The following is a 25,408-nucleotide window of genomic DNA, read 5'->3' on the forward strand; positions in this document are numbered from 1 at the left end:
GCGTGCTGACACTTTCATTTCGTATTTCACGTGGACAATATTTTCCTTCAGTAAAAAAGAGGAATAAGAATATGCAGATTTGCAACAGGTTCCATACATTCTTTCTTTTTTCACAATATTGGTCCACAAACAACATAAACGGCCTTCAAGGAAGCAATTATTGAATAAAAAGACAGACGAACACATGAAACCCAGGATTTACAGTTTAGCGGATGTACTACAGAACAGAACAGAACAAAAAATGGGACTGTTGGATTCCATCTATCAACAAGCGTGGTTAGCCTTATCGTCCAGTTGCTGACCAAACACGAACTCACAGCCAAACAAGAAAACCCACAAGCTTGGGTTTGTCTGCAATTGCAATTACAAAAAACACATGCACAGAAAAGGAATAAAATTACATCATCCCCTCTTTGCTATTTGCTATAATGGGTCTGAGTATTGTGTTTCCATTGACAACCTTTGTTGTTGCAACAAGAAAGTCGTAGCCCATTCCTTCCTGCAATACACAAGGCAAGTGGTACGAAGTGAAGAAAACTAAGAACTGAAGTGTGGTCCAACTACTTTGTGTGTGTTCAAGAAAAAAGTGCAGTCCAACTAAAAAGATAAAAACTACTTCATAGTCAAAATTCAGGCCTTATGCATTAAAAAAGTTCAGAGAAAGACTTTGTTCAGGTAGACAGTAGTATAGTAGTCAGTTTTTTTTGGTGGTGGTGAGGGGGAGGGGGCTGATCCATACAATCAACTTTAATAACAAAGGGAGACAACAAAAAACAACAAAAATGATGTACTCTATGCTAAACATTATAAAATGGTTGCACCGATTTATTCTTATTGACTTAGTAGACGAGAAAACAATCAGGAAAAATATGTAGCATGGATCAATTTGCTCTAAACATCTGAAAACTGAGAAACAGATAGGCCAAGGCGTACCTGTGCACTAAGGAAGCGAAGGGCAGCAATCTCAGCAAATGTGACACCACCAATGAATACAACCAAAACCAGAGAGCGATGACCAACCCTAGAATAAACAGAAATTTTAGAAAGCAGGTTTATAACTGTGATAATGCTAGGGGAATTTCCCACATTTTCAATGTTTTCCATATCAAGACTATAAGTTTTAGCACTCTTCTCGATTAAAATATGGTTTTGATTGAAGCATGAGATCATTCTCCCAGATCTCCTACATACTGTCCAGAAATTATCTGCTATGCATTTTTTTTGAAACCCTTATATATTAATAAAGAGAGGAATGCTCTAAGGCAAGAAAGTCAATACAATTATGATGAGAAGTGCGTCAGGGGCTTATTAAGCATCCCTCCGCCACTAGCCCACTAAGAAAACAACCCACAAGTAGTAACCCAACTAAGTTGACGAAGGTAAGAGAGTAGCCAATTGCCTAGCCCCGGCCGCCATCCAGGCTGACGCCTCACACTTAACCGAAGTTATGCTCTGCTGACTGGTCAAAAACCTACGATCAAAAGTCCTTGCGTTCCTTTTCCGCCATATTATCCAGTTAACAAGGATCAGCAACATTCTGAGCCCTTTTCTATTACATCCTGGCAACACAGCCAACTTCTCCGACCAATGAATCAGCATGGGAGATAGCTCCCAGCTAGACGACTTCAAATCTTCAATGGCAACCCATATAGCAATCTCCTCCCAAATCTATTTAGTGAACCGGCATTCCACAGACAAATGCAACCCTGATTCCAGGACACCTCGACAGAGGACACAAGTGGGGAAATGGGGCCAATTTCTGGCAGCTAAACGGTCAGCCATCCAAATGTGATTTTGAATCGCAAGCTATCTAAAAAAACTAGCACTTTGGGGGCGCCCAATTCTTCCAAATGATGAGGTCAAAGTTTGTACAAACCAAACCCAAAAAGCGTGCCATATATGCCGATTTCACTGTGTAACGATGGTCTGCAGTGAACTTCCAGGTGATGATATCCTCAGCACCTGGGTCTAGCTGTATCTTTTGAACTTCGGACCAAAGAATGAAGAACTCGTTAAGGTGGTGGGCTGTAATTACATTGTCAAGCAAAGCCAGGTCCACAATCTAGGCGTTGTCTCTTACAGCCCCCGCCAGAGATTTGCCCTTGTTTTTTGATATGGAGAAGAATCTAGGTGTCAAGTCCTTCGGTCTCATTCCCCCTGCCCAAGCGCTGCCTCGGAAGGATATTTTGGAGTCATCTCCAATCTTAAAGTTTGTCGATGCCGCAAAGAGTAGTCTATCAGCATTAGTGCAAGCCATATAAAATTTTCCCCAAGCATTATAAGATGAGGTGCAATTATGCCATAGCCACCTTAAGCGCAAGGCCCGCGCAAAAGCGCCCAAGTGTAGGACCCCTAAGCCCCCAAGGGCTTTTGGTCTCGCCACACACTTACAATTAACTTTGCATTTCCCACCGGTGAGCCTTTCTGAACCAGCCCAAAGGAACAGTCTTCTTTTGGAATCGAAGAGATTTAGAATTTCTGCTATGCATTTGGGTACCACATAGAACTGGTTGAGTAACACCAAAAACTTGACCTTCTATGTCTGACATCAACATGACTAAGTACTTCTGTGTATCATTACTAACCAAAAAGTTCGGATAATGAAATAGCATGAACAATTTGGTGCATATCTACAGTTGTGCTGGAAAACAGTGGCCTCTAGGCAAAGGGCAAGGATAGCTGAGGTCCTGAGAGTTATGGCATAATGTTTTTGCTTTCCTAGAGGAGATGCATGCCATCCTTATAAAGATGAGATGACTTGATTCTTATGGAATGACTTGATCCTATAGAACTGATATCCAAAATGAAACAATACGGTATAATCTTAACAATAACACAATCCAAAGGCCCTAGGAAGGCATGGCGCTGCGCCTCCCTTCAGATACCTAGTGTGCTATGCGTGACATTTTTGGACCCCAATTTCCTTGAATTTGTATAGTCAACAAGCCACAAGGTGTCCATATCCTTCCCTCTCTGTCCACTTCAATCATTTCTGTCATGTTTGAATTGTTATACAGGGATGAATTTACCTGTCAATACTCTGTTGAGCCCCTAAACCTGGATGTACCTCCGGTGATGAATTAATTGTCAAACCACCCTATATAAGTGAGAAAATCTGTAAGGATTTTTTTTTGCTTCCCTAAAACACAAAGTCAATTCAACGAACTCTACTCACTCTTTTCAAATCCAGATGTGGGCCTGGCAATAGTTTCAACAGTTCTTCAATAGACCGCCTGCAAAGTGAAATAAATTTCAGTGTCAGAAAATATATGCAGCAAACGTTTTATCCATTAATAAAGTCATGCACGCAAACCACTTGTACCACATAACAGCTGAATCTTTCACACCCGAAAAGGATGGGTGAAGCATTTGTTGCCAAATAAACAGAACTTTTAAATCTGATATATTGGTAAAAACTAGGATCTGTTTTGAACTATAAGAGCAGAAATGTAGATAGAGGAAATTTGGGCGACACTCCTATCATACGGGATACTCAATCTAGTAGAACCTTTTGTAATTTATATCAACAGAATGGCTCATAAGTTTCCACGACTGAAATCTGCACAATTTATAAATATAAGAAAAAAAAATGGGAGGCCACGTTCCTAAGGCTATGCCCAGCACCTAACGAGCATACGCATATCCCATGCCACGGCCGTTGCATGCGCAATCAAAAAAGCAACCGTTTCTAGCAGCATGCGCATCTTCTCTCACAGGGGAGAGACAAAGCACGAATAGGCGCGACCGCACCGCCGATCACACATTTTGCGCGAAGGCATCCACGACCTACTGGAAGCGTGAATAGTGTGTCGCGGTCGCGCGAAATGCGCATGCGCGAGCCAATACGCATGTTGGACACAGCTTAAGAAATACATGGGACAAATTTCTTTCCTTCCATAAATAATGCATGTATGTTTTACACAAGAAAAAGAAATTAATCAAAATCATGTGTAGTAAGAACATTCCGTTACTCAAAGAGACCTAGATATTGTATTCTCTGACTTCTTTTGGCATAGAAACATTTCTTCCATAGGAAGTGAAACAATCCTTTCTCCACAGATTACATGCTAAGCAACACTTGTCATCGTAAAATGTAAAGGGACACATAGAAACTAGCATGAGAAACATACCATCCAGATCTCACTGCATGCTGAACAAGGCGAATACTAAGAGGTGCGTATCCAGAAAAGATGTAGGATATATCAGTAGGGCTGAGATTGATGATAAGAATAGATTAGTAGCAGTTCAAGGTGCAATTAGATATTGAATGGCTAGTTACAACGAGCTGATGAATGGCCATGATTATGCCTTGAATACTCATTACAATGAAGCAGAGCATTACAGGAAAACAAATGAATAACTTACAAACAAAACTAGAAGTGAAGAGAAAAAATATTGACTCCAATACTTTGGTAAAAATTTAGGATGAAATTTGAAAGGGTGTACCTAAACAGTTTATATAACTTATATGAAGGCACAAACAGTTTACATTTCTTGAACATGCAGAAGACATGTGTATCATTGCACTGTGGATAAAGTTTAAAAACACAACTCCCTTGTGTGCCGGTGTTTAGGTGTAGACGTCGTCAAGTGCAAGGTTTTGAAGTCGTCCGACTAATCGCGATTAGTCGTGATTAGTCGGCCTTATCGCCAGAGTAAGCACAATTAGGGGTAGTTCTGCAACCTGACATCGCAGACCAACACATCTGGCGCCTCTAGTTGCTTGCCCTCTGTGTGATCAGGCCGAGGAAACCATCCAGCATATTCTTGTATCCTGCGTGTTCGCTCGGCAGATATGGACGTCCATACTACACAATTTAGGCCTCCTAGCCATTGTACCTCCACATGGATGCACTCGTTTCTCAAATTGGTGGTGCCAAAGTATCAAGAAAGTGGAGAAGAGTCTAAGAAAAGGTCTTAATTCCTTGATCATTTTGGTCGCTTGGGAGATTTGGAAGCACCGTAATGCTTGTGTTTTTGTGGGGGTTGTGCCCTGCACCCAGCGAGTTCAGAGTGCTGTGATTGAGGAGGGCAGCGTTTGGTGCTTGGCTGGTGCATCAGCTCTGCAGGACCTCCTGCTGCGCCAGCTCCCTAGGGGACCCTAGCAGTTTTCCTGCTGGTGGTCGTTTTTGGTCGGGTTGTTGCTATGTGTGTGCGTGGTGCGTAGTGTTAATGTCGGGGGGGTCTCAGCCTAGGGGCCTTTGTATTTAGGGGTTGACAAGTCTTGTCTCTCCTATGTTCTTTTTTTCTTCTTAATATAATGACACACAGCTCTCCTGCGTTTGTTAAAAAAAGGAAGCGATTAGTCGTGCTAGTCACTAACTAATCACGATTAGTCGCCCAATTAGGGGTCATGTCCGACTAGCTAGTGCCTGTTTTGGGCCAGTAATTCGTCCTTTGTTCTATGGGCCAGTGGGCGGCCCACCATCTCTGCAGAAAGTAGAAAACTTATGTCGTCCCTTCTCTAGCGCGCGGCTGCGCACTCTCTGCAGCCCTTCTCCAGCACGCGGCTGTGCCCCCTCTGCTCCGACGGCCCTCTGCTCCAGCACGTGGCTGCTGCAGAGGCCTCTGCTCGAGCCAATCCCCTCCAGTGTGTGGCGCACGCCTCTGCTCCAGGCCTCCACCACTGATCCACTCCGCCTCCTCCATCGAACTTCTTCAGAGTGAATTAGTTTAGAGTCTGTTCTGAACTTCAGAAATCGGAAATTCAGAGTTCAGACTTCAGAGTTCACACTAAAGGAAAGTCTTGTAGCCTCTTGGTAGGCTGGGGTGGTGGTGTGTCATGTGACTGGTATGTGTCTGTGTTGTGTGTGTTTGGTGTATGTGTGTGTGTGTGTTTTGTGTGAGTCAGATGTGTTTTTTTGTGTTGTGTTCTGATTGTCTCAAGCCTCAGGCCTTTTTCCCTCTACTTTAATATAAAGATATGCAGCCCTCCTGCGTATTCGAGAAAAAAAGACTTCCGAGTTCACAGTTCAGACTTTCAGAGTCTGTTGTTCTGCTACAGCTATAATATATTGTTGTCCTGCTACAGCTATAGTGTACTGCTGTATTGCAGTACTGCTACAGCTATATATATTTATGCATATGGTCCTGTTATAGGTGGATGACTATAGACGACTAGGAGTCGACTAGGCTCGACTAATCGAGCAAATCGACAACCAATCGGGATTAGTCACCTTATCGGTGGTTAGGCAACTAGATTCGACTAGTCGACTTTGAAACCTTGGTCAAGTGCCTTTGGTCGTGTGCTGCCTGTCTTGGAAAGTCGGAGCTGCTCGTCCCTTGTGTTGAGATCTGCAACGATGACTCATGACGGGCTGTGTGTGAGGCTGTTGTTGTCTGGGTTGTTTGTGGGGGCATTCTGCAGGTTTCTCTACTGTGCACCCTGTGTAGATTTTGGGTCCGGTTTTTCTTTAAAACTGGGTCAATTCCTTTCTTCTTGATTGAGAGGCATAGCTCCTTCCATTGCATTTAAAAAAGAAACAATACAACTCCCTCTGTTTCAAAATGTAAAATGCTTTAGTTTTGCCTTAAACTTCTCTAACTCTAACATCTGCAACACCATATTAGTAGTGCATTTATATCCTACTGTAGATGTTAATATATTTTTTACATTAAGGCTCTGTTTGGCACAGCTCCACTTTGCCAGTGAAGCCCCTTTTTTTGTTCAGCTCCACGAGCAGCTCTATTGGGGAAGCTAAAGCTGTTCTCTTGAACCATTTGACAAAAGGCATGATAGAAAAAATGCATAAAATGGCAATAATACCCTTCTTTTTTCATCATCTATTTTTTATCCACTCATCCCTCACGGCACGAGCGCCTTCCCCGATCTTTCTTCCGCGGTGGCTCCTCTCGATCTCCTTACCTGGCGACTGCATGCCCCAGCAGACCATGCCTGCTCCTAGTGACAGTCGCACCCGCACCAACGTCCGCTCCCTCCCCGCGCCTGCTAACAGGGGCAAACACGACCTTCAACTCATGCTGGGGCCCATGATGCGAGTTGGAGCTGGGTGAAGCTACTACTTTCAGGTTCAGGTCCATGCTCACAAAACCTTTGAGGGCAGGACTTTGAGGAGCTCCTTGGGTGGAGTTATTTGGTTTTACCCCAATTTGCACAAAACAGCTCAAGGAGCTGGTGGTGGAGTTGTGCCAAACAGGGCCTAACTTGGTCAAAAGTTAGAGGAGTTTAACTTCGTACAAAACTTAAACACCTTACATTTTGGAATAAAGGCAGTATTTAGGTGACCATGCATATATGAAACCAAACGCTTGTAGCATGAGCAAATAGAACATAATGCAAAGCATATATAAAGCTTCAAGAATTAATACTTTGCTGTATCATTTACGTCAACTATAAGCTGCAGTGCTCTTGTAATACCAACCCAATTGCTTCTTGATTCCTGGGTAGTGCAGCAATATGTCATTAAAGATTATGAAGGCAAAAGAAAACAACACTGAAGGAACCACAGATGACTGAAGAAACAGTTCAGTGACACTCAAAACTGACTAACCTGCCTCTTAAGAAGGCCAGCCTTCTCCAGATTGTATAATAAGTGCATGTGCTCAAAGCCATAACTATGAAGTATCTCCCGCCTAGCCAGTAAAAAAGCAGAGTAAGCAAGGATTAACAGATTAAGTGTGCACTCAAAAGCATGCTGGAATTTAAAACATAAATTCTAGCAAACATAGAATGTATAACGTCCCGTCTATGCTGACTCCTCGATGTTCGTCCGGTGTGCCGTGGTGTTAGTGGGGATGATTAGGTAGCAACGTGCCCCATCGTGGCTATTGTAGGCCATGAGCGCCCGCCTCCTTTTCACACTCGGCAGGTATAGGTGTGCGTAAGTCTCTGTCTGGTGCGTGATAGGGGGTCGTGGAACCGGGATCCACGAGTGTAGATCCATCATGGCGTCGAAGCTGAGAAGCTAGGAGGTGGCTTCAGCCACGGTGACGTGCTCAACACAGGCCACCGAAGCAGAGACCATCGGGTTATGCTCTTCATCAAGTCCTCCCAAGATGTACGAGATGAGTTCTTCAGCTATTTTCCTCTTTGTAGATGACATCTCATCTGCTAGAGACTTCATCTTGGTAATGTATTCTAGCAGTCATGTTACCTTTCTGGTTGTTGCCAAAGTGATCCTCATGTTCATAGTCCTTGCCTTGCCCTAAACTGCGACGTGCAGGTCTTCTGGAGCTAAGACCACACCTCTTGGAGGTCTCGTAGGTTGAAACTTGACTCATGACTTCATGAGTCATGGAGGTCATGAGGAAACCAAGGACTTGCTGCTCAAGCGCCACCCACCGGGTGTACTCCAGATTGGGTTCCTCTGACAGATCATCGTTTTTATGGGTGTTGATCTTCTCTTTTGGTGCGATAGTCGGGCCATCAAGGTAGCCCTATATTTTGTGGACCCCTGAGGATAGGTAGAATTTGCACCTTCTAGAGCGTGAAGTTGTTCGTGGTAAGCTTCACCGCCATGGATTTCCCTAGGAGGGGCATTGGCACATCATAGCTTGAGGTAGACGCCATGAAGACTTGTTGTCGTCGTCTAGGGTTCTGAGATGGGTGGAGTTGGTTCTGATTACCATGTAACATGACACAAGGTTTAAGTTATTCGACGTGACCTATTAGGTCGAGGGGGCTGAGTGTATGTAGGACAAAATACTGCCATCAAGATTAAAACATGACAGGGAGTCCAACTCGAGTACAACTACCTTAACCAACTCCTATTCTAATTCTATTATCTCTGAGATAGATCAAACCTAATTCTATCCTATCTTTAATTAGAGTCGGTTAAGATCTTCCTCTATTATAGAACAACCGTGTTGACCCTGATCTATTATGGCCGTAGCCTGCTATACAAGCACGTTATATTCTAACTGAAAAATTGCACTGATGCTTTATATTCTGTATTACTGGGTACTAGCACATCTATTAGTTCATAAAAAGTTGGGAGAAAAGGCATCTCTGATGTGATAGCTAGAAAGAAAATTGTGCTCCAAGACAAATGAAACTATCAACCCATTTACCTATAATGCTGCAATACATTTCATAAGTTGTAAAACAATTAACCAATAATGGACATAAAGCTTTGAGCCTGCTCACTTCTACTACTTCCTGCTGTTGCTACAGGTGCACAAGTAGTAGCAACAGTGCCGCATGCTGTACAGCTGCAGCCACAATGACAGCAGGAAATAGCAGTAGTGAGCAGGCTATTTGTGCATAAGCAATAAAGGAAAAGGAAGAAAGTTTTATGAAACAACATTAGCATACCTCATGTAATCAAAATTCTTCTTTGGAAGCCCGGCATTTGTAAGAGAAAGTAACACCAAAAGGCGAAGGACGTTTTCAATAACTTCCTGCTTATGTATCATCTCCTCAATGTACTCAAAGCATCTAGGGATGAAATAGAATTAGCTCATATACACCAGGAGGAACTAAAACAGCACTTATGTGGTTAATTATGATATCAAAGAAAACATTTGGCCCAACTTAACATAAAATTTAGGCAGCTTTCATAGAAGTGACAGTAAAAAATATCAGCACAAATGCAATTCAAAACACAAGTTCAACTTGGTGAAAGCACAAGAGAACTCTGCTTTACTCATTCACCAAGTTTCCTGCACGTCAATAAAAACAAGAATACAAAAAGAGATGCTTTAAGCAAATGAGTAAACGTAAGGATAATAAGTGATGAATGAACTATAATAAGAAAAAGAAACAGAAGAAAACTACGGGGTGTTTGGTTTGAGGAATGGACCGTCCATCTTGTTCGTTTTGCGGAATAGAATAAGTTGATCCATCACCACCTCATACCTCACGATCTAATAGTGTAACCATGAGAAATGAAGTTTTTTCTCGAACACGCAGGAGAAGGGAGCAGGTGCAGCCCATTGTGGATAAAATAGCTAATCAACTACCTGGATGGAAAGCTGATTTGTTGACTAAAGCAGGAAGAAGTGTATTGGTGCATGTTAAGGCCCATTAGGCCCAGGTCTACTGCCTATATATATATTATATAGTCCTTAGGGACTAATCATCATTTGTCAATCCTAAGGTTAGTAACATGGTATCAAGCAGGTTACGATTAGGGTTTTTCCTAATTTTTTAGCCGCCGTCGCGGCCTTCCATCCTCAGCCGCCGTCGCGGCCTTCCATCCTCAGCCGCCGTCGCGGTCCCCCCATCCTCCGCTGCAGTCGCGGCGCCGCCGTCCCTGCGCGGATCTCCGTCCCGCGCTGCGGCCCGCGCGGATCTCCGCCCTGCGCTGCGCCGTCGGCTGCGGATCCGTCGCGGCCACCCATCCTCCGCTGCAGTCGCGGCGCCGCCGTCTCTGCGCGGATCTCCGTCCCGCGTTGCGGCCCGCGCGGATCTTCGCCCTGCGCTGCGCCGTCGGCTGCTGCGGCCTGCTGTCGCGGCCACCCGGTGCCGCCGCTCCTACGCGAACTCCGCCCCGCGCTGCGCCGTCGGCTTCTGCGGCGGCTCCTGCGCGGACTCCGCCCCGCGCTGCGCCGTTGGCTTCTGCGGCGCCATCTCCTGCACGGATCTCCGCCCCGCTGCTCTGCGTCATCCATCTGCGCTGGTCGCCTGCACCGTTGTGGATCTGCCCCGCCACTCTGCGCGGATCTCTGCCCCTGCGCGGATCCTTCTTTCTGCGCGGATCTCTGCCCGTCTGCTGCTGCAGCCCCGGCCAGATCTGCTGCAGCAGCCCCCGTCAGATCTGCTGCTGTCCTGTGACTTCGCACAGTCTCGGACTCTCGGTACCATCAAGCCAGTTTTTTTTTCAGATCTGCTAATCTTCAGCATTTTATTGCTATTCACTATGTCGACCAACGCTATTGTTGTCAATATTGTGCTTGATGGGCAGAATTATCCAGAATGGGCTTTTTGTGTCCAGACTGCATTAAGAGGTCACGGATTACTATTTCATTTGACTGAAGATTCTCCAGTTTTAGCAGCTGATAGAAGCAATGCTGCTGCAATCAAGACTTGGCAGATAAATGATGGCAAGGTAATGGCTGCAATGGTCAACAGCACTAAACCAACTATGATTATGAGTCTGTCCAAATTTACCACTGCTAAGGCTATCTGGTCACATCTGAAGGATCGATTTGTTCAGGATAGTGGTGCTCTTCTACATACCCTTATGCAACAGACTCATGTGATTGAGCAACATGATATGTCCATTGATGAATATTATTCAGCTTTTGATCGGATTATGAGTGCATTGACCTCCATGGTGCCCGCTTGTACCGCTGTGCCTTGTCCAGCCCACAAGTTCATTGACAAGTTCTTTACCTACAGATTTGTTATGGGAGTTCGACCTGAATTTGATTCCCTTCGTGCAAGGCTCCTTCACAGTTCAGATACTCTCACCATGGCTCAGGCTTTGTCCGAATTGCTTGCTGAAGAGACTCGTCTGAAGTCTATGTCCTCTATTACTGGTGTGAGTTCTCATAGTGTGTTGGCTGCTACTCAGAGGTCTAGGAACACTTCCTTTCCGCCTTGTGAACACTGCCAAAAGACCACTCATCGGTCTGAGAACTGTTTTGCTAAGTTTCCAGAGAAGCTGGCTGATTTTCGTGTCCGTCGTGCTACTCGTGGTCGTGGTACAGGCCCATCTTCTAGAGGCTCAGTTGCGGTTGCTGCTACTTCATCTGCTGGTGCTTTGTCATCATCTTGGGTTCTTGATTCTGGAGCTTCCTTTCATGTGACATCTGATAAGTCACGGCTCACGTCTACTACACCTGTCACCGAGGGTACTTCTGTTCAGACTGCTGATGGTACTTTATGTCATGTCACCCACAAGGGTTCTCTTTCTGATTCAACTTATACTGTCCCAAATATATTTTTTGTACCTCAATTATCCATGGATCTACTATCAGTTGGTCAAATTACCGATCACAATTGTTTTGTTGGATTTGATGACTCATCTTGTTTTGTACAGGATCGCAAAACAGGGGATGTGATTGGGACTGGCCGTCGCCGTAAATCTTCGCCTCGCCTTTACATCTTGGACACCTTGCGCCTTCCTTCATCCCCTACAACTACACCTCATGTGCTCGCTGCTTCGGGCCCCACGACGTCATTCGCCCAGTGGCATCATCGTCTAGGTCACTTATGTGGATCCCGTCTGTCTACTCTAATAAAGTCAGGATGTTTAGGCTCTACTCATGTTGAGTCTAGTTTTCATTGTAAAGGTTGTCATCTTGGAAAACAAATACAACTTCCATATTTTACTAGTAATTCCCATTCTGCTAAACCTTTTGATCTAATTCACTCTGATGTTTGGGGTCCAGCTCCGTTTGTTTCTAAAGGTGGTCATAAATATTATGTCATTTTTATTGATGATCATTCTCGTTATACTTGGCTTTACTTCATGAAACGTCGCTCGGAATTGCCTTCTATTTACAAGTCCTTCACTCGCATGGTTCACACCCAGTTTTCTGCTACTATTAAAGTTTTTCGTTCAGATTCTGGTGGTGAATTCCTATCTGATCATTTTCGCCAGATATTGACCATAGAGGGTACTCTAGCTCAACTTTCTTGTCCTGGTGCTCATGCCCAAAATGGTGTTGCTGAACGCAAACACCGTCATATTATTGAGAGTGCTCGTACTCTTTTGATATCTTCTTTTATGCCTTCACACTTTTGGAGTGAAGCTGTTTCCACTGCTGTGTATCTCATTAATAGACAACCTTCATCAAAACTTTCTGGTAAATCACCGGGTGAAGTTCTTTTTGGGACTTCTCCACGATATGATCATCTTCAAGTGTTTGGATGTATATGCTATGTCTTGTTACCACCACGTGAGCGGACTAAATTGACTGCTCAATCTGTAGAGTGTGTATTCCTTGGATACAGTCCTGAACACAAAGGCTATCGTTGTTATGATCCATCTACTCGTCGTATTCGGATTTCTAGAGATGTGAGTTTCAATGAAAATCGCCCCTTCTTTCACAACCAGTCTACTCACTCCACCTATTATCCCACAGAATCTACTTCTTTCATGTGTCTTCCTTCCATTCCTCCATCTGAACCATCTTCTTCTACATCCACATCTGATATTCTCATTCCCATAACACCACCTTCCACCTCCACGTCATCCACCTCTTTCTCTTCCAAACCACCTATCATCCAAACCTACATTCGTCGTTCCCGCTCTATCCCTACGGCTGGTCCTGATACTGATCCTGTACCTGAGTCTTGTACTAACAACTCTGAGTCTAATGATGTTTTTAATCAGGGATATCGTCTTCGTGATCGTGGTACTATTGAACCTCCAGATCGTTATGGTTTCCCTCGGACTGCTGTGGCAATTGTTGAACCCACTACTTATCAGGAAGCTTCTGGGATTCTTGAGTGGCAGCTAGCAATGATTGATGAATTGGCTGCTCTTGAACGCACTGGTACATGGGATATTGTTCCTTTACCCTCACATGTTGTTCCTATCACATGTAAATGGGTCTTCAAAGTTAAAACAAAATCCGATGGTTCCATTGAGAGGTATAAAGCTCGTCTTGTGGCTCGTGGTTTCCAACAGACTCAAGGACTTGATTATGATGAGACTTTTGCACCTGTTGCACATATGACTACTGTTCGAACCTTGATTGCAGTTGCAGCCTCCTCTTCTTGGACTATCTCCCAGATGGATGTTAAGAATGCTTTTCTCAATGGTGATCTACATGAAGAAGTTTATATGCATCCTCCTCCGGGGGTTGATACTCCATCAGGGCACGTTTGTCGTCTCCGTCGTGCATTGTATGGGCTGAAACAAGCTCCTCGTGCTTGGTTTGAGAGATTCATCTCTGCCATCACAGCTGCTGGTTTTTCTTCTAGTGAACATGATCCTGCATTGTTCGTTCATGTCTCTCCAAAAGGCCGCACTTTACTTCTATTATATGTGGATGATATGCTGATTACAGGCGATAACTCAGAACATATTTCTCATGTCAAGCAGCATCTTAGTAAGGAATTTCAGATGTCTGATTTGGGTCCACTTCGCTATTTCTTGGGCATTGAAGTTCAGCAGACTCCAAAAGGTTTTTACCTGTCGCAGTCCAAGTATATACAAGACCTTCTTGATCGCTCTGGAATTACTGATACTCGCACAGCTGCAACACCAATGGATATTCATTTAAAACTTCGTCCGAAGGATGGGACACCTCTAGCAGACCCCACTCGATATCGTCATATTGTGGGTAGTCTTGTTTATCTCACCATCACCAGACCTGATATTGCTCATGCTGTTCATATGTTGAGTCAATTTGTATCTACACCAACTTCAGTTCATTATGGTCATTTGCTTCGGGTGCTTCGATATTTACGTGGGACACGATCCAGATGTTTACTCTATGCTTCTGATAGCCCCCTTCGGCTACATGCGTATTCTGATGCCACTTGGGCAAGTGATCCTGTTGATCGTTGTTCTACTACTGGTTACTGTATTCTTCTTGGATCCTCTCCTATTGCTTGGAAATCCAAGAAGCAAGCGGCCATATCTCGTTCCAGTGCGGAAGCCGAACTTCGTGCCCTTGCTACTACCACTGCTGAAATTATTTGGCTCCGCTGGCTATTGGCTGATCTTGGTGTCTCTTGTGACACTCCTACACCTCTGTTATGTGATAACTTGAGTGCTATACAGATTTCTCATGATCCAGTGAAGCATGAACTTACTAAACACATTGGTGTTGATGCATCATTTACTCGGTCTCATTGTCAGCAGAAGACTATTGATCTTCAATATGTACCCTCAGAATCTCAATTAGCAGATTTCTTCACCAAAGCACAAATAAGAGCACAACATCAGTTCCACTTGATCAAACTCAATGCTTCAGATCCTCCATTTCCACATTGAGTTTGAGGAGGGGTGTTAAGGCCCATTAGGCCCAGGTCTACTGCCTATATATATATATATTATATAGTCCTTAGGGACTAATCATCATTTGTCAATCCTAAGGTTAGTAACAGTGCAATCTGTTTTGACAGGGGTGCTGATTTATAGTGCTATGGCTGTAGACTTGCCTTCTACTGCTTTGAAGGACATTGATAAAATTTGAAGAGGGTTCCTTTGGCGTGGTTGTAAAAATGCCATGGGCGGCCATTGTGCAGTGGCCTGGGGCAGTGTGTGCATACCTCGAGAGCTTGGTGGATTGGGTATTTTCAGCATCACTGAACTGAGTTGGGCCCTTAAAATGCGTTGGGCTTGGCTGCAAAAAACTGAGCCAGGTCGGCCCTGGGCATCCCTGCCTTTGCATACCCCGAAAAAAATTCGAGAGTTTCTACAAGTAGCCTTGTATTCTGAGATTGGAAATGGAGCTTCTACCCTTTTCTGGAGTGATCGATGGTTGGGTGGGCAGCGGATTGGGGATATCGCTCCCCGACTTATTGAGACATTCCTAAGAAGCTGATTAACAAAAGGACAGTTCAGGAGGCAATCGAGGATAATGGCTGGATTAATGATATTCCTGGGAGTTTATCTGTTGGTGCACTTGCAGACTTCCTGCGTATTTGGGATTTGGTGGCCCAAGTTGATCTGTACCCCCATAAGGAGGACAAGCATATTTTTCGGTTGGCTGCTAATGGCAAATATTCGACTAAAGCTGCTTATGAGGGACTCTTCATTGGATCTGTGGAGTTTGAACCTTTTGAGCAGATTTGGAAAACTTGGGCTCCGCCCAAATGTCGATTCTTCTTGTGGCTGGTGGCTCACAAGAAATGTTGGACAGCAGATAGACTTGAGAAGCGGGGGCTGGATCATCCGGAAAAATGTCCTTTATGTGAGCAGGAGAGGGAGACAATTGACCATCTGCTTGTGAATTGCGTTTTCTCAAGAGAGTGTTGGTTCCTCCTTCTAAGGCAATTCGGGCTGCAGGGTTTGGCCCCCCAACCAACGAATATTAATTTTATGGAGTGGTGGCATCAAGCAAATGAAGCTATTCAGGGGTCCTTCAGAGATGGCCTAAACTCCCTCATTATGCTGGGCGCTTGGATTTTGTGGAATCACCGGAACAGATGCATCTTTGATGGCCTTTCCCCTAATGTTGCTAATTTCCTAATCCATGTGGGGGATGAGCGCCGTCTGTGGGAGACTGTCGGGGCCAAGGGGTTGACATCTCTTGTTGCCTCCCTCTCATGTAGCCTAGAGTTTTATAGATGAGTCAGTCTATGCTAGTTTCGTTCAGGCCGCCGTAAGGCGTCAGTTGTACCCCGGTCTATTTTAGACCTTGTTTATTTCTTCTTTTAATGAGGAATGAAGTCATTCTACCAAATTTTTGGATGGGTTCCTCAAACCAAATACCCTCTTAAAGAGCAGTGGAAATAAAATGAAACACAGCTCCTCAGCATTCAGAAGCAGAAAAAAAAGCGCAGTGCAAAGATAAACTCACATTTCAAAGTTCTGAACCTCCAGTATTGTTTGTTCTATGTCTAGTCGGGCATGAAAGGAGGGTTTCCCCGTGAACGATTGCAAGTGTTGTGCCAAATGAACATGCCTCTAAACAACATGCTATAAGTTAGTAAAATAATATAGGATAAAAATGAAGGCATGCAATCAACTCACAGCTATCTCCGGTAGCGAGTGCAACCTCCTCACAAAATCCTTGAGCTCCGAAACAGACTGAGTCTGTTAAAAATTACAATATCAAATAATCAATTCCCTTTTCTACATTGTACTAGCCAAAGGTAATTTACTGTAGAAACAAACAGGCATAACATTTTAAAAAATGTAGATATAAAGTCACATAACACTGGAAGCAAGAAACATACTAACAAAGTAACAAGTAGCAAATTCTTCAACTAAGAGTTCCATCAAAGCGCCCACATTTAGACTAATTTTGGTATTGTTATCCAAGCAATGACACCTAGATCACTCAGTATTGTAGAGATGCCCCTCAATCTTCAAATAAGACAAATTTATTTAGGTCAAGCAGAGCTGTTGATTATACAATGTCGATGACATTACTCGATACTTTAATATTTTTTGATCTTGTGTAAATATTAAACTAGCTGCATCAGTCCAAATCCATATCCATGTCACTTCTCAACAGCAAGCAAATGCCATATGTCCAGGTTATCAACTTATCATAATCACAGGCAGAAATCTAAGACTGAGAAGTGGGTATTGTCTAATATTTTTTTAGACGTTAATCCACCTGCCATTAATTCAATCCTCTGGCATGGTTAAAGAACAAAACCAGATTATACACTTTTGTTTATCAACTGTCCTGATTGAAGCAATTACAATCCATTATAGAGGCTTCCTCCAAAAAGAAAAAAATGATAACTTGATTAACATACAAATACTTGATTTGTTGGGGAACAATAATTCAATATTAATATAACATGGGGACTCGTTCTAATTCCAACAGTAAATGGTATAAAAATAAATTTATATCAGTAAATCATCTGAAAAAGGTGGCATGTACTTAAAACACGCAATAACTCAGCATTTGCATCCTTGCTTTTGAACAATGCTGCAAGTGACAACAGACATAGAGGACACAGGGCATAACACAACACACTTAATTCTTACGTTGGTGGATTTCACTTCTGCATAATCTTGCTGAATAGATGTTGCTTTTTGACGTAAAACCTGCAGTCAATACAATTTGCAATAATTTAATATGGGTAAAAATGATGATAGTTGGTAGATATAACTAAACAAACTGGAATTAGAAATGGCTATGACAATAGCAGGTATAACAAAAACCACAAAAGTTACCACAAAGCCCCTTCACATGAATAAACAAAAGTTGAAGGCAGTGGAGTGAACCTGAACTACAACTTCAAAATTGAGGTCTCGAATCTCCTTGTACAACTTATCGCTGAAAAAAAAACACCAATATAAATGCATAGGTCCAAATACAGCAAAAAAACCTGTAAAAATACAAGCCTATGTACAATAAGACGATTACACATATATTTGCACTATCTACAGTCACAAATAAGTAGCAGTCTCTATCCAATAAATTTGTACGGGAGTAATTTTCATGAAAAGCCAACTGGTACATTTCCACAGCCAATCTAGGTACTCATGAAGGTAAGTTGATCAGACATCGGAAGTTTGATTTAGGCATTTGCACCATCACTTACACTTGATAGGAAGGAGCAACAGATATTAACTTCAAAAACTAAGAAATCAATTAAATCATTAATAACAATTTTCTCAACTTTCTAGATCCAAAAGTTTCAATGTGCAAAACAAATCATAAGTATCTTGATAATGACAAGGATGCAAATAGAGTAAGAATAATAAATAAATAAAAAACATCAATGTTGGGTTACGAAGTATTCATTGGCACAAAGCAAATTTACAATTTAGTAGTGCGTACTCTTTCAATAGCAAATATATGTCATTTAGGATAGCTAAAAAGCGAAAGGGCCTCTAGTTGAGTTGGTTAGGTGGTCTGAGTAGTGAGTAGCACTCCTCAGGTACTGAGTTCAACTCCCCGTGGGAACGAATTTCAGACTGTGGTTAAAAAATTCCCCTCGTTTGTTCCACGCCAAAGCACAGGTCTAAGACCTGGTCCCAGTCGTTTCTCAGATGGGTTGTGTATGGGTGGGGGTAGGGCAGGGGTTCGAGGGTTTTCTCGACCTGCGTGAGAAGGTCTTCTTAATATAATGCTCGAGGGTTGTCTTACCCCCACAGGTCGAATTTTTTTAGGACAACTAAAAAGGTTTGACTTACTGCAGATCTAAAACGATTCATATTTGTAACCAGGAGTATTTCAAAATTTAAAGATCAGGTTAAAAGCCGCTAACTGAGGCAGGGAAATTTACCTTGAATTCAGTGGAACCTTAACCTTTTTCCCATCTTGTTGAGCTCCAATGATGCTTGCATCAACTTCCACTGAACCATTATTAATTTGTAGCATCTGTAGAATATTACATGATCCTAGATAGTTAAAATCAAGCAATTTGAGATTCTACATAACTGTAGCAATGCAACAAGTTTAGGGTTTACATAGTCAACGATAGATCATCTATATGTATCGATTGAATTTATTTAGGCCAAATGCTTTAGGACCTATCATTCATTCAGTGATGATGGGGGTGTTTGGATTGAGGCACTAGGAGCACTGCCTGAGCCAAGCAGCACTGCCCAGGAGCCAACCAAAGAGCCCCTTATATGCCAACCATATTTAGAGTTACTTTCAGAGCCATAAAGAACAACAGACAAAGGGCATGTTCGGCAGAGCTTCATCAGGTCCAGATCCACCAAAAACAGCTCCACCCCACGAAAGTTTACCTAAATACTCTAGCTCCACAAAATTTGGATTCACCAAAATAGATCTGGAGGCCAGATTCATGGTTTTGGTGTAGCTCCTTAAGGGGTACTCCATGAAAGCCTATTTCGTTGACTTTGTTCTCACAAGAAGAGAGGATAAACGGGCATGCTTAGATTGCAAGATGAAACCTAGAGAGTGTGTTGTCTCTCAACATAAGCTTGTGATGGTGAACTTTCGTTTTCAGGTGTGTGCCCAATCGAGGCATAGGGATGCCTCAGGGACATAGCTATTGTGTGGCTAATCAAGTTGCTCAACCAAATCTTTCGGTCAAACAAGATGTCTAACAAGTGGACGAGAAGCATATAGGTACTCATCTACAAGAATAAGAGAGATGTTCCAAGTTATACCACTTACCGAGAAATTAAATTCATGAGCCATACTATGAAGTATGGAAACTTGGAAAGTGAATTATCGAGCAACATCTAAGAGGACTGACGAAAATCTCTATGAACCAATTTGGTTTCATGCCCGAAAGGTCAACAAATGGAAGCCATTTCCATAATAAAACAAGTGATGGAGCAGTATAGGGAGCAGAAGATGGACCCACATATGGGGTTCATCGACTTGGAGAAGACTTGTGACAAAAATACAAAGGACTATTATGTGGTGGGCTTTAAACAAACACAAAGTTCCAACAAAGTATGTTTAACTTTTTAAGGATATGTATAACAATGCTATGACTAGTGTTCGAACAAGTGACGGAGACACATGACTTTCCAATTAGAATATAACTAAATCAAGGATCAAATTTGAGCCCTTACCTTTTTGCCTTGGTGATGGAGGTCACAAGGAACATACAAGGGGATATCCCTGATGTATGCTTTTTGCAGACAATGTAGTGCTACTTGACAAAAGTCGGGTAAGAGTAAATGGGAAACTAGAGTTGTGGCGGGAGACTAAGTCCAAAGATTTTAGACTCAGTAGAACTAAGACCGGATATATGAGATGTGATTTCGGCACTCCACATGAGAAAGAAGATATTAATTTGTGACTTTGTGTTAGAATATAAGTTGATAGAAGGGGGTGGGCAATTCACTTATATTATATTCTAACACTCCCCCTCACGTCGAGACTCTTTTGGGTCTCTGACGTGGAATATAGGAGCGAGCAACAATTATTTTATTTAATTGCGAACTAGGATTCGAACTCGAAACCTCTAGCTTTGATACCATATCCAGTTCCATGCACTGGTCAGTCCAACCCAAAAGCTTAAGCTGATAGGAGGGGATGGTCAATTCACTTATATTATATTCTAACAGTTTGGAAGGCCAAGTAATGCCCTAGAAGGACACCTTTAGATATTTAGGAGCGATGCTATAGAGAGACAGATATTGATGAAGATAATAGACATAGAATCAAAACAAGGTGAACGAAGTAGCATCAAGCATCTAGCATTCTATATGACAAGAGGGTACCACAAAAGCTAAAAGGCGAAATGTTGGCCTACAGAAAGACTACATATTCAGCTAATAAGTGTTATGAAAATACATAAGTTGCACTAGATTTGTGGCCATACAAGAAAGGGTCAAGTCCAGTGTTGGAGCGAAGGCCGCCCACCCCCCTCGCTCGACGCATTCATAATGTGAACAAGACAAGTTACAACGGAGGGAGAGCGAAGTCTACTTCAACCAAGCGAAGACCTTGGGACGGAGGAATCAACTAGGACAGGCGAAGGCCTTGCCGGCTCCCGAAGGCCCGGCGCCCTAAGACAAAGGTTGCAGTCATTACCCGCGCATGTTATAAAAGCGGGCCCGTGCGGCTGACATCCTAGATCACCTGACCCCACGTGTAAGCCTCAGTCTAGATAGGATTGATGGTGTGCCAATCTGGGTTGTACTTAACTACACTGTAATGACCTGTAATAACCCTTGTGGGGGAATATTCTGGAGATAATGTAAGTAACCAGGGGCATAACTGTATTTACGAGGGTGAGACCGCCCCCTGGTTATCTATAAATACCCTCGCACTGTACCCTGATGGGACAGGCTGAAAACACTGTTGTTAAGCATCAAAGTATTCCCGTTTTCCCACTGCTTGGACCCACTCGGGCACGTGTCAGTGAGTTCCAACATCCAGAACGATGATATATATGATAGGCTAGGGGTAACACCAATTAAAGAAAAATTGTCCAACATTGGGTGATATGGTTTAGATGGAGACCTCCAGAGGCACCAATGTGTAGTGGGTCCTAAAGAGCGTTAGCAGTGGGATGAGAGAGAGGAAGATCGAAGGTGACATGACAATAGGCAATAAAAAGAGACTTGAATTGATGGAATATACCCAAACAACCCAAACATTTAGCCTTAATCGGAGTGCATGGAAAACAATATCCATGTGTCTAAACCTTGACTTGTGGGTTATGTTGGGTTTTAACTCTAGCCAACCCCAACTTGATTGGGACTAAAAGGATTGTAGGCTAATAAAAATGTCAAAAGGCATTCTGGAAGACAATTTGTTGACAAATCTGCTGATATTACATTTATAAGACCATTCCGAATACTTTTCAGCATTATGTATATCAATATTGAAGTAGGGCCCCTTTTTGGTGTGGCTCCCCGCCAGCTCTGGCTCTGGCACCGAACAGCTCCAGCCTCCAGAGCCACACCAAATGGCCTACAATAGAAGCGCTTCTGGCCTGGGTGACAAAGGAGCCAGAGCAATTTTCTACATACCAAGGTGAAACTGCTTTCTAGGTGCCACTGCTCTGGCTCTGGCTTTTGCGGTGGCACAGTGGAGCCAGTGCACAGGCTCTTAATAGTCACATGAAGTATGCCAGAGACAACATAATAGATTTAACTAAAGAGTTTTAGGTGGCCTTTGGTGACTTAACTGCATTGGCACTGAAAAAAGTGATGGTGTAATGTGTAATCCCAGAAGACATGCTGAAATCTGAACAGAGGATCTAGTGGAGTCAGAAAGATGTATGCAGCAATCAACTTTTTTCTTGCTGGTAAAAGAAAAGGGAATTATACAATGTTTCTTGTTGGTTCCATCTTTAGATAAAGAGATATTAGAATGTAATACAGATGCAAGTTCATAGTTCTATGATGACTTTACCATGGTTAACACTTAACAGAAAACAGAGACAGATCACATGCTCATGAATTTAAGCCAGAATGGAAAGTTTCTAATGCCTACCTCATCCAACAAGCCTTCATACGTCAACTGAGAGCACATTGGTGTTACCATGTCCACCTGAATAGAAACAAAATTAGAGCAGATAAGAAAAAGTATAATACATCAAAACAGTACCACACCTGATACCACTGTAAAATGTATCACTTAATGACTTAAAGAGAAACACATGGTAAAAACAGAAGACAAGAAGCACTAAATGATTGATTTCTGAAATGAAAATCACAGTACAAATAGAATAGAATAGAATAGAATATAGAATATGTACCTCTCTGTCTAACAGAATAACAGTGTTTATCTCTGGAATCCCCATCTAAGACACCACAAAGAAAAAAAATGGAACAAATCAGGCTCAAATAAATTTAGAAATTTGAGTCACAGAAGCAAAACATCAGTTGGTCTTACATCATCCATGTTGACTGGATCCTCTAGTTGCATACTATTCAACAACTCTGCAGCTTTGGTTGACGCCACACCCTTGGCCCTAACATTCGGGATAACTCCAAAGGCAAACTGGCAAACGATGCAGTAATAAGCACAGATGCATAGTTTCAAAAGTTAAGTCAGTACAACAAAGTACAATAGGATGTTATGTCTTCTACTAAATGATTAGTCAAAACTTGAGAATTTCAATGTTTCTAAAATTGGTAAATACTCTGTATACATGTCCATTTAACACCTCAGGCACAAATGCATGCATTAGAGCCTATTTGGTTGATGGCCTGGGCCAGCCAACACCATCCAGCGAGCCCCAGGTCACCAAAAATCCAAACAGGCCACTGGTACAAGGAAGACATAAATACCTCTAATTTATGGATCGCTTTAGCAACATGCCAGATAGAACTTGTATCTCCTTCAATAAGGCATTCCTATAAAATCACAAGGGCTAAAATGAGATTCAGAATATCAGAAAGACATGCTAGATATATGCAATAGTACCTGCAAAGAATGGTCAAGTTCAAGAGACAAGACATCATCATCCAATGGAACTAGATATAAGGGATATTCTCCGAATGTCAGTTTCTGATGAACTTTCTCTTCCTCCAGGATCTGCAGATGCCAAGTAAAACAGTTCTTAGAAGCCATCTTCCAATCACAGAGATGCTTTATTTTCACTCATCTTCATGTCAGCAGAAAATGAAAGATACAAATCGCCTTCAAGGTATCTCTTTTGTTCTTAAAACCTTAACATGCATATATGCAAAATAATAATGTAAACCATTTCAAAGAAAATAATATTTCAGGCCTGCTATGCAGCATGTATGAGAATTATATATATACAAACACGGCACAGTTCAATGTTTAACATGATAAATACAATACACAAGGTGTTGTCATTGAACTCATGTCTAAACATAGCCTAAGGGTAAGGCATAAAGTGATGAGGTAGTTCCAGCCTCCAAGCGCCAATTTCTGGAACTAATAGAAACCAAATTTCAACTAGGCTCAGTGATATCTACTCATTCAAGCAAAACAATAATTCATTGAACACGTGAACATACAAGAATCAGACGGTTCGAGGATACACGTTCATCGTAACTGGAAAACGGGTGTTACTTCGAGTTTCATTGTTATTACTAAATTTAAATTTATAAAAAATCAATAGATCTGAGCATCACAAAGTATTCTACATCACCCATACACGAAAACACGATATAAAACCCACTAGTGGATTAGTTCAAACATGAAAAGAATAACAGATACCTTCTCACAAGCAACAGTGCGGCGAGGTACAAAGTAAAGGAAGTATTCCCTCTGGAGCCCTTTAGGTTCATCGTTCTTGATTTGACTTGCGATGAACTTCATGAACCTCAGCTGAGAGCGCACAAGATATACAATTTTGGGGCATTCCGTCTGCAGGGGTTCGGGAGAGAGAATCCGCACTTCCGCGCCATACTCCTGATAAGCAGAATAAAGGGTGCAATGAGCTAAGAAACTGGAAATTAAACAGATGAACCGGGGTATACGCTGTGGCATGGCCCATAACATGACATATATATGATATAAAATGTACTAGCAAAGAATATTACTGCAACACAGAGTTATTAAAGATGATAACCATTCAAGATTAGCATACACAGTGTAATCACACCTTTAGCAGCGATGTCTGCACGACCAATGAGAGAGTCCCAGCGAGCTTGGGATCTATAACCAAGCACTTCTTTCCCCTTATCTGGTGCGCATCACAAAGAAAACCAAACTCTTCAGTTCAGTATCAACAAGACCACCGGAGATCATGGTCATAACGAGCAGTGTGAGACAAGAAACCCACATTTTTTAGGATGCCGAACAAGTCCTTCTGCGACTGCTCCCTGCAAACGAACCGAATAAGACTGTCAGAATCCAGATGCGTAACACATAGGAGGAGGCGTGCGAATGAGACGATTCACCTGAGGGCCGCAAGGTTGAGCGGCGCGTTGTCAAGATTGGGGATCTGCGCCATCTGCCCAACGTTGAGTTGGGAAGGATTGGAATCTATCAAGTCCGGGTAGAGATGTGCTCCACCCCAGCCTAGACAGAGAGGTGGACAACGGGGGCAGAAAAAAACGATTACTCAAACAGTACAGGAATTTTCAGTATACCTATCCCATATAGTTAACACATTATTAAGATCACAGAATTAAGTTTTGAGCACGCACGAACCAATTGGCGATAAAGTATGAGTCAGAAATCGTGCGATGCCTCAGGCTGATCGAGCGGGTTTGCGGCGGAGGCACGTTGCCGGACAGAACAGCGGGTGTCTGAGGAGCAGTGATACAGTCCACCAGCCGAGGGAGGCAGCTTGGACGGCGGCGGCGCTCCGCGGCGCTCCGCGGCACCCGACGTCTCCTTCTGCCGCCCAGCGGGGTCACCGGCGTGGGACGCTGCGAGTTGGATAGACGGAAGGTCGCCGGCGGTAGCCGGTATCGCCGAGACAAGACGAGATGGGCTGGGCTGTCCGTCTTTTTTAATTTAGTCCTTTTTAGGTTTTATTTTCACAAATATG

General features: G+C 42.9%; 1 protein-coding gene across 2 annotated transcripts; it reads right to left on the bottom strand.

The window, feature by feature from the left end:
- Positions 1–76: 76 nt before the first annotated feature.
- Positions 77–25,408, bottom strand: LOC100282554 (uncharacterized). Of its 2 annotated transcripts, XM_020542144.3 has the most exons (24): positions 25,066–25,408; positions 24,813–24,933; positions 24,695–24,734; positions 24,515–24,595; positions 24,127–24,321; positions 23,362–23,472; positions 23,226–23,291; positions 22,828–22,935; positions 22,691–22,735; positions 22,426–22,482; positions 22,117–22,176; positions 18,779–18,873; positions 17,772–17,823; positions 17,532–17,591; positions 16,560–16,622; positions 16,387–16,493; positions 9,275–9,397; positions 7,512–7,593; positions 7,330–7,400; positions 4,131–4,211; positions 3,176–3,233; positions 3,030–3,097; positions 934–1,021; positions 77–499 (listed from the first exon to the last, which is right to left on the bottom strand). In XM_020542144.3, the coding sequence occupies exons 2-24, from the start codon at positions 24,863–24,865 to the stop codon at positions 398–400; spliced, it is 1,866 nt and encodes a 621-aa protein (XP_020397733.1). In that variant the 5' UTR covers positions 24,866–24,933; positions 25,066–25,408; the 3' UTR covers positions 77–397.

This window comes from Zea mays, chromosome 8 (assembly GCF_902167145.1).
Source record: "Zea mays cultivar B73 chromosome 8, Zm-B73-REFERENCE-NAM-5.0, whole genome shotgun sequence".
Classification (NCBI taxonomy): domain Eukaryota; kingdom Viridiplantae; phylum Streptophyta; class Magnoliopsida; order Poales; family Poaceae; genus Zea; species Zea mays.

What these genes read in the sequence shown, in the direction of transcription:
- LOC100282554 (XM_020542144.3), bottom strand. Translation starts at nt 24,865, where the DNA reads ATGGCGCAGATCCCCAATCTTGACAACGCGCCGCTCAACCTTGCGGCC. An exon ending in TGCAGACATCGCTGCTAAAG is followed by an intron (nt 24,322 to 24,514) that starts GTGTGATTACAC and finishes TCTGCTTATCAG; the next exon opens with GAGTATGGCGCGGAAGTGCG. An exon ending in TTCGCTTCCTTAGTGCACAG is followed by an intron (nt 500 to 933) that starts GTACGCCTTGGC and finishes TGTGTATTGCAG; the next exon opens with GAAGGAATGGGCTACGACTT.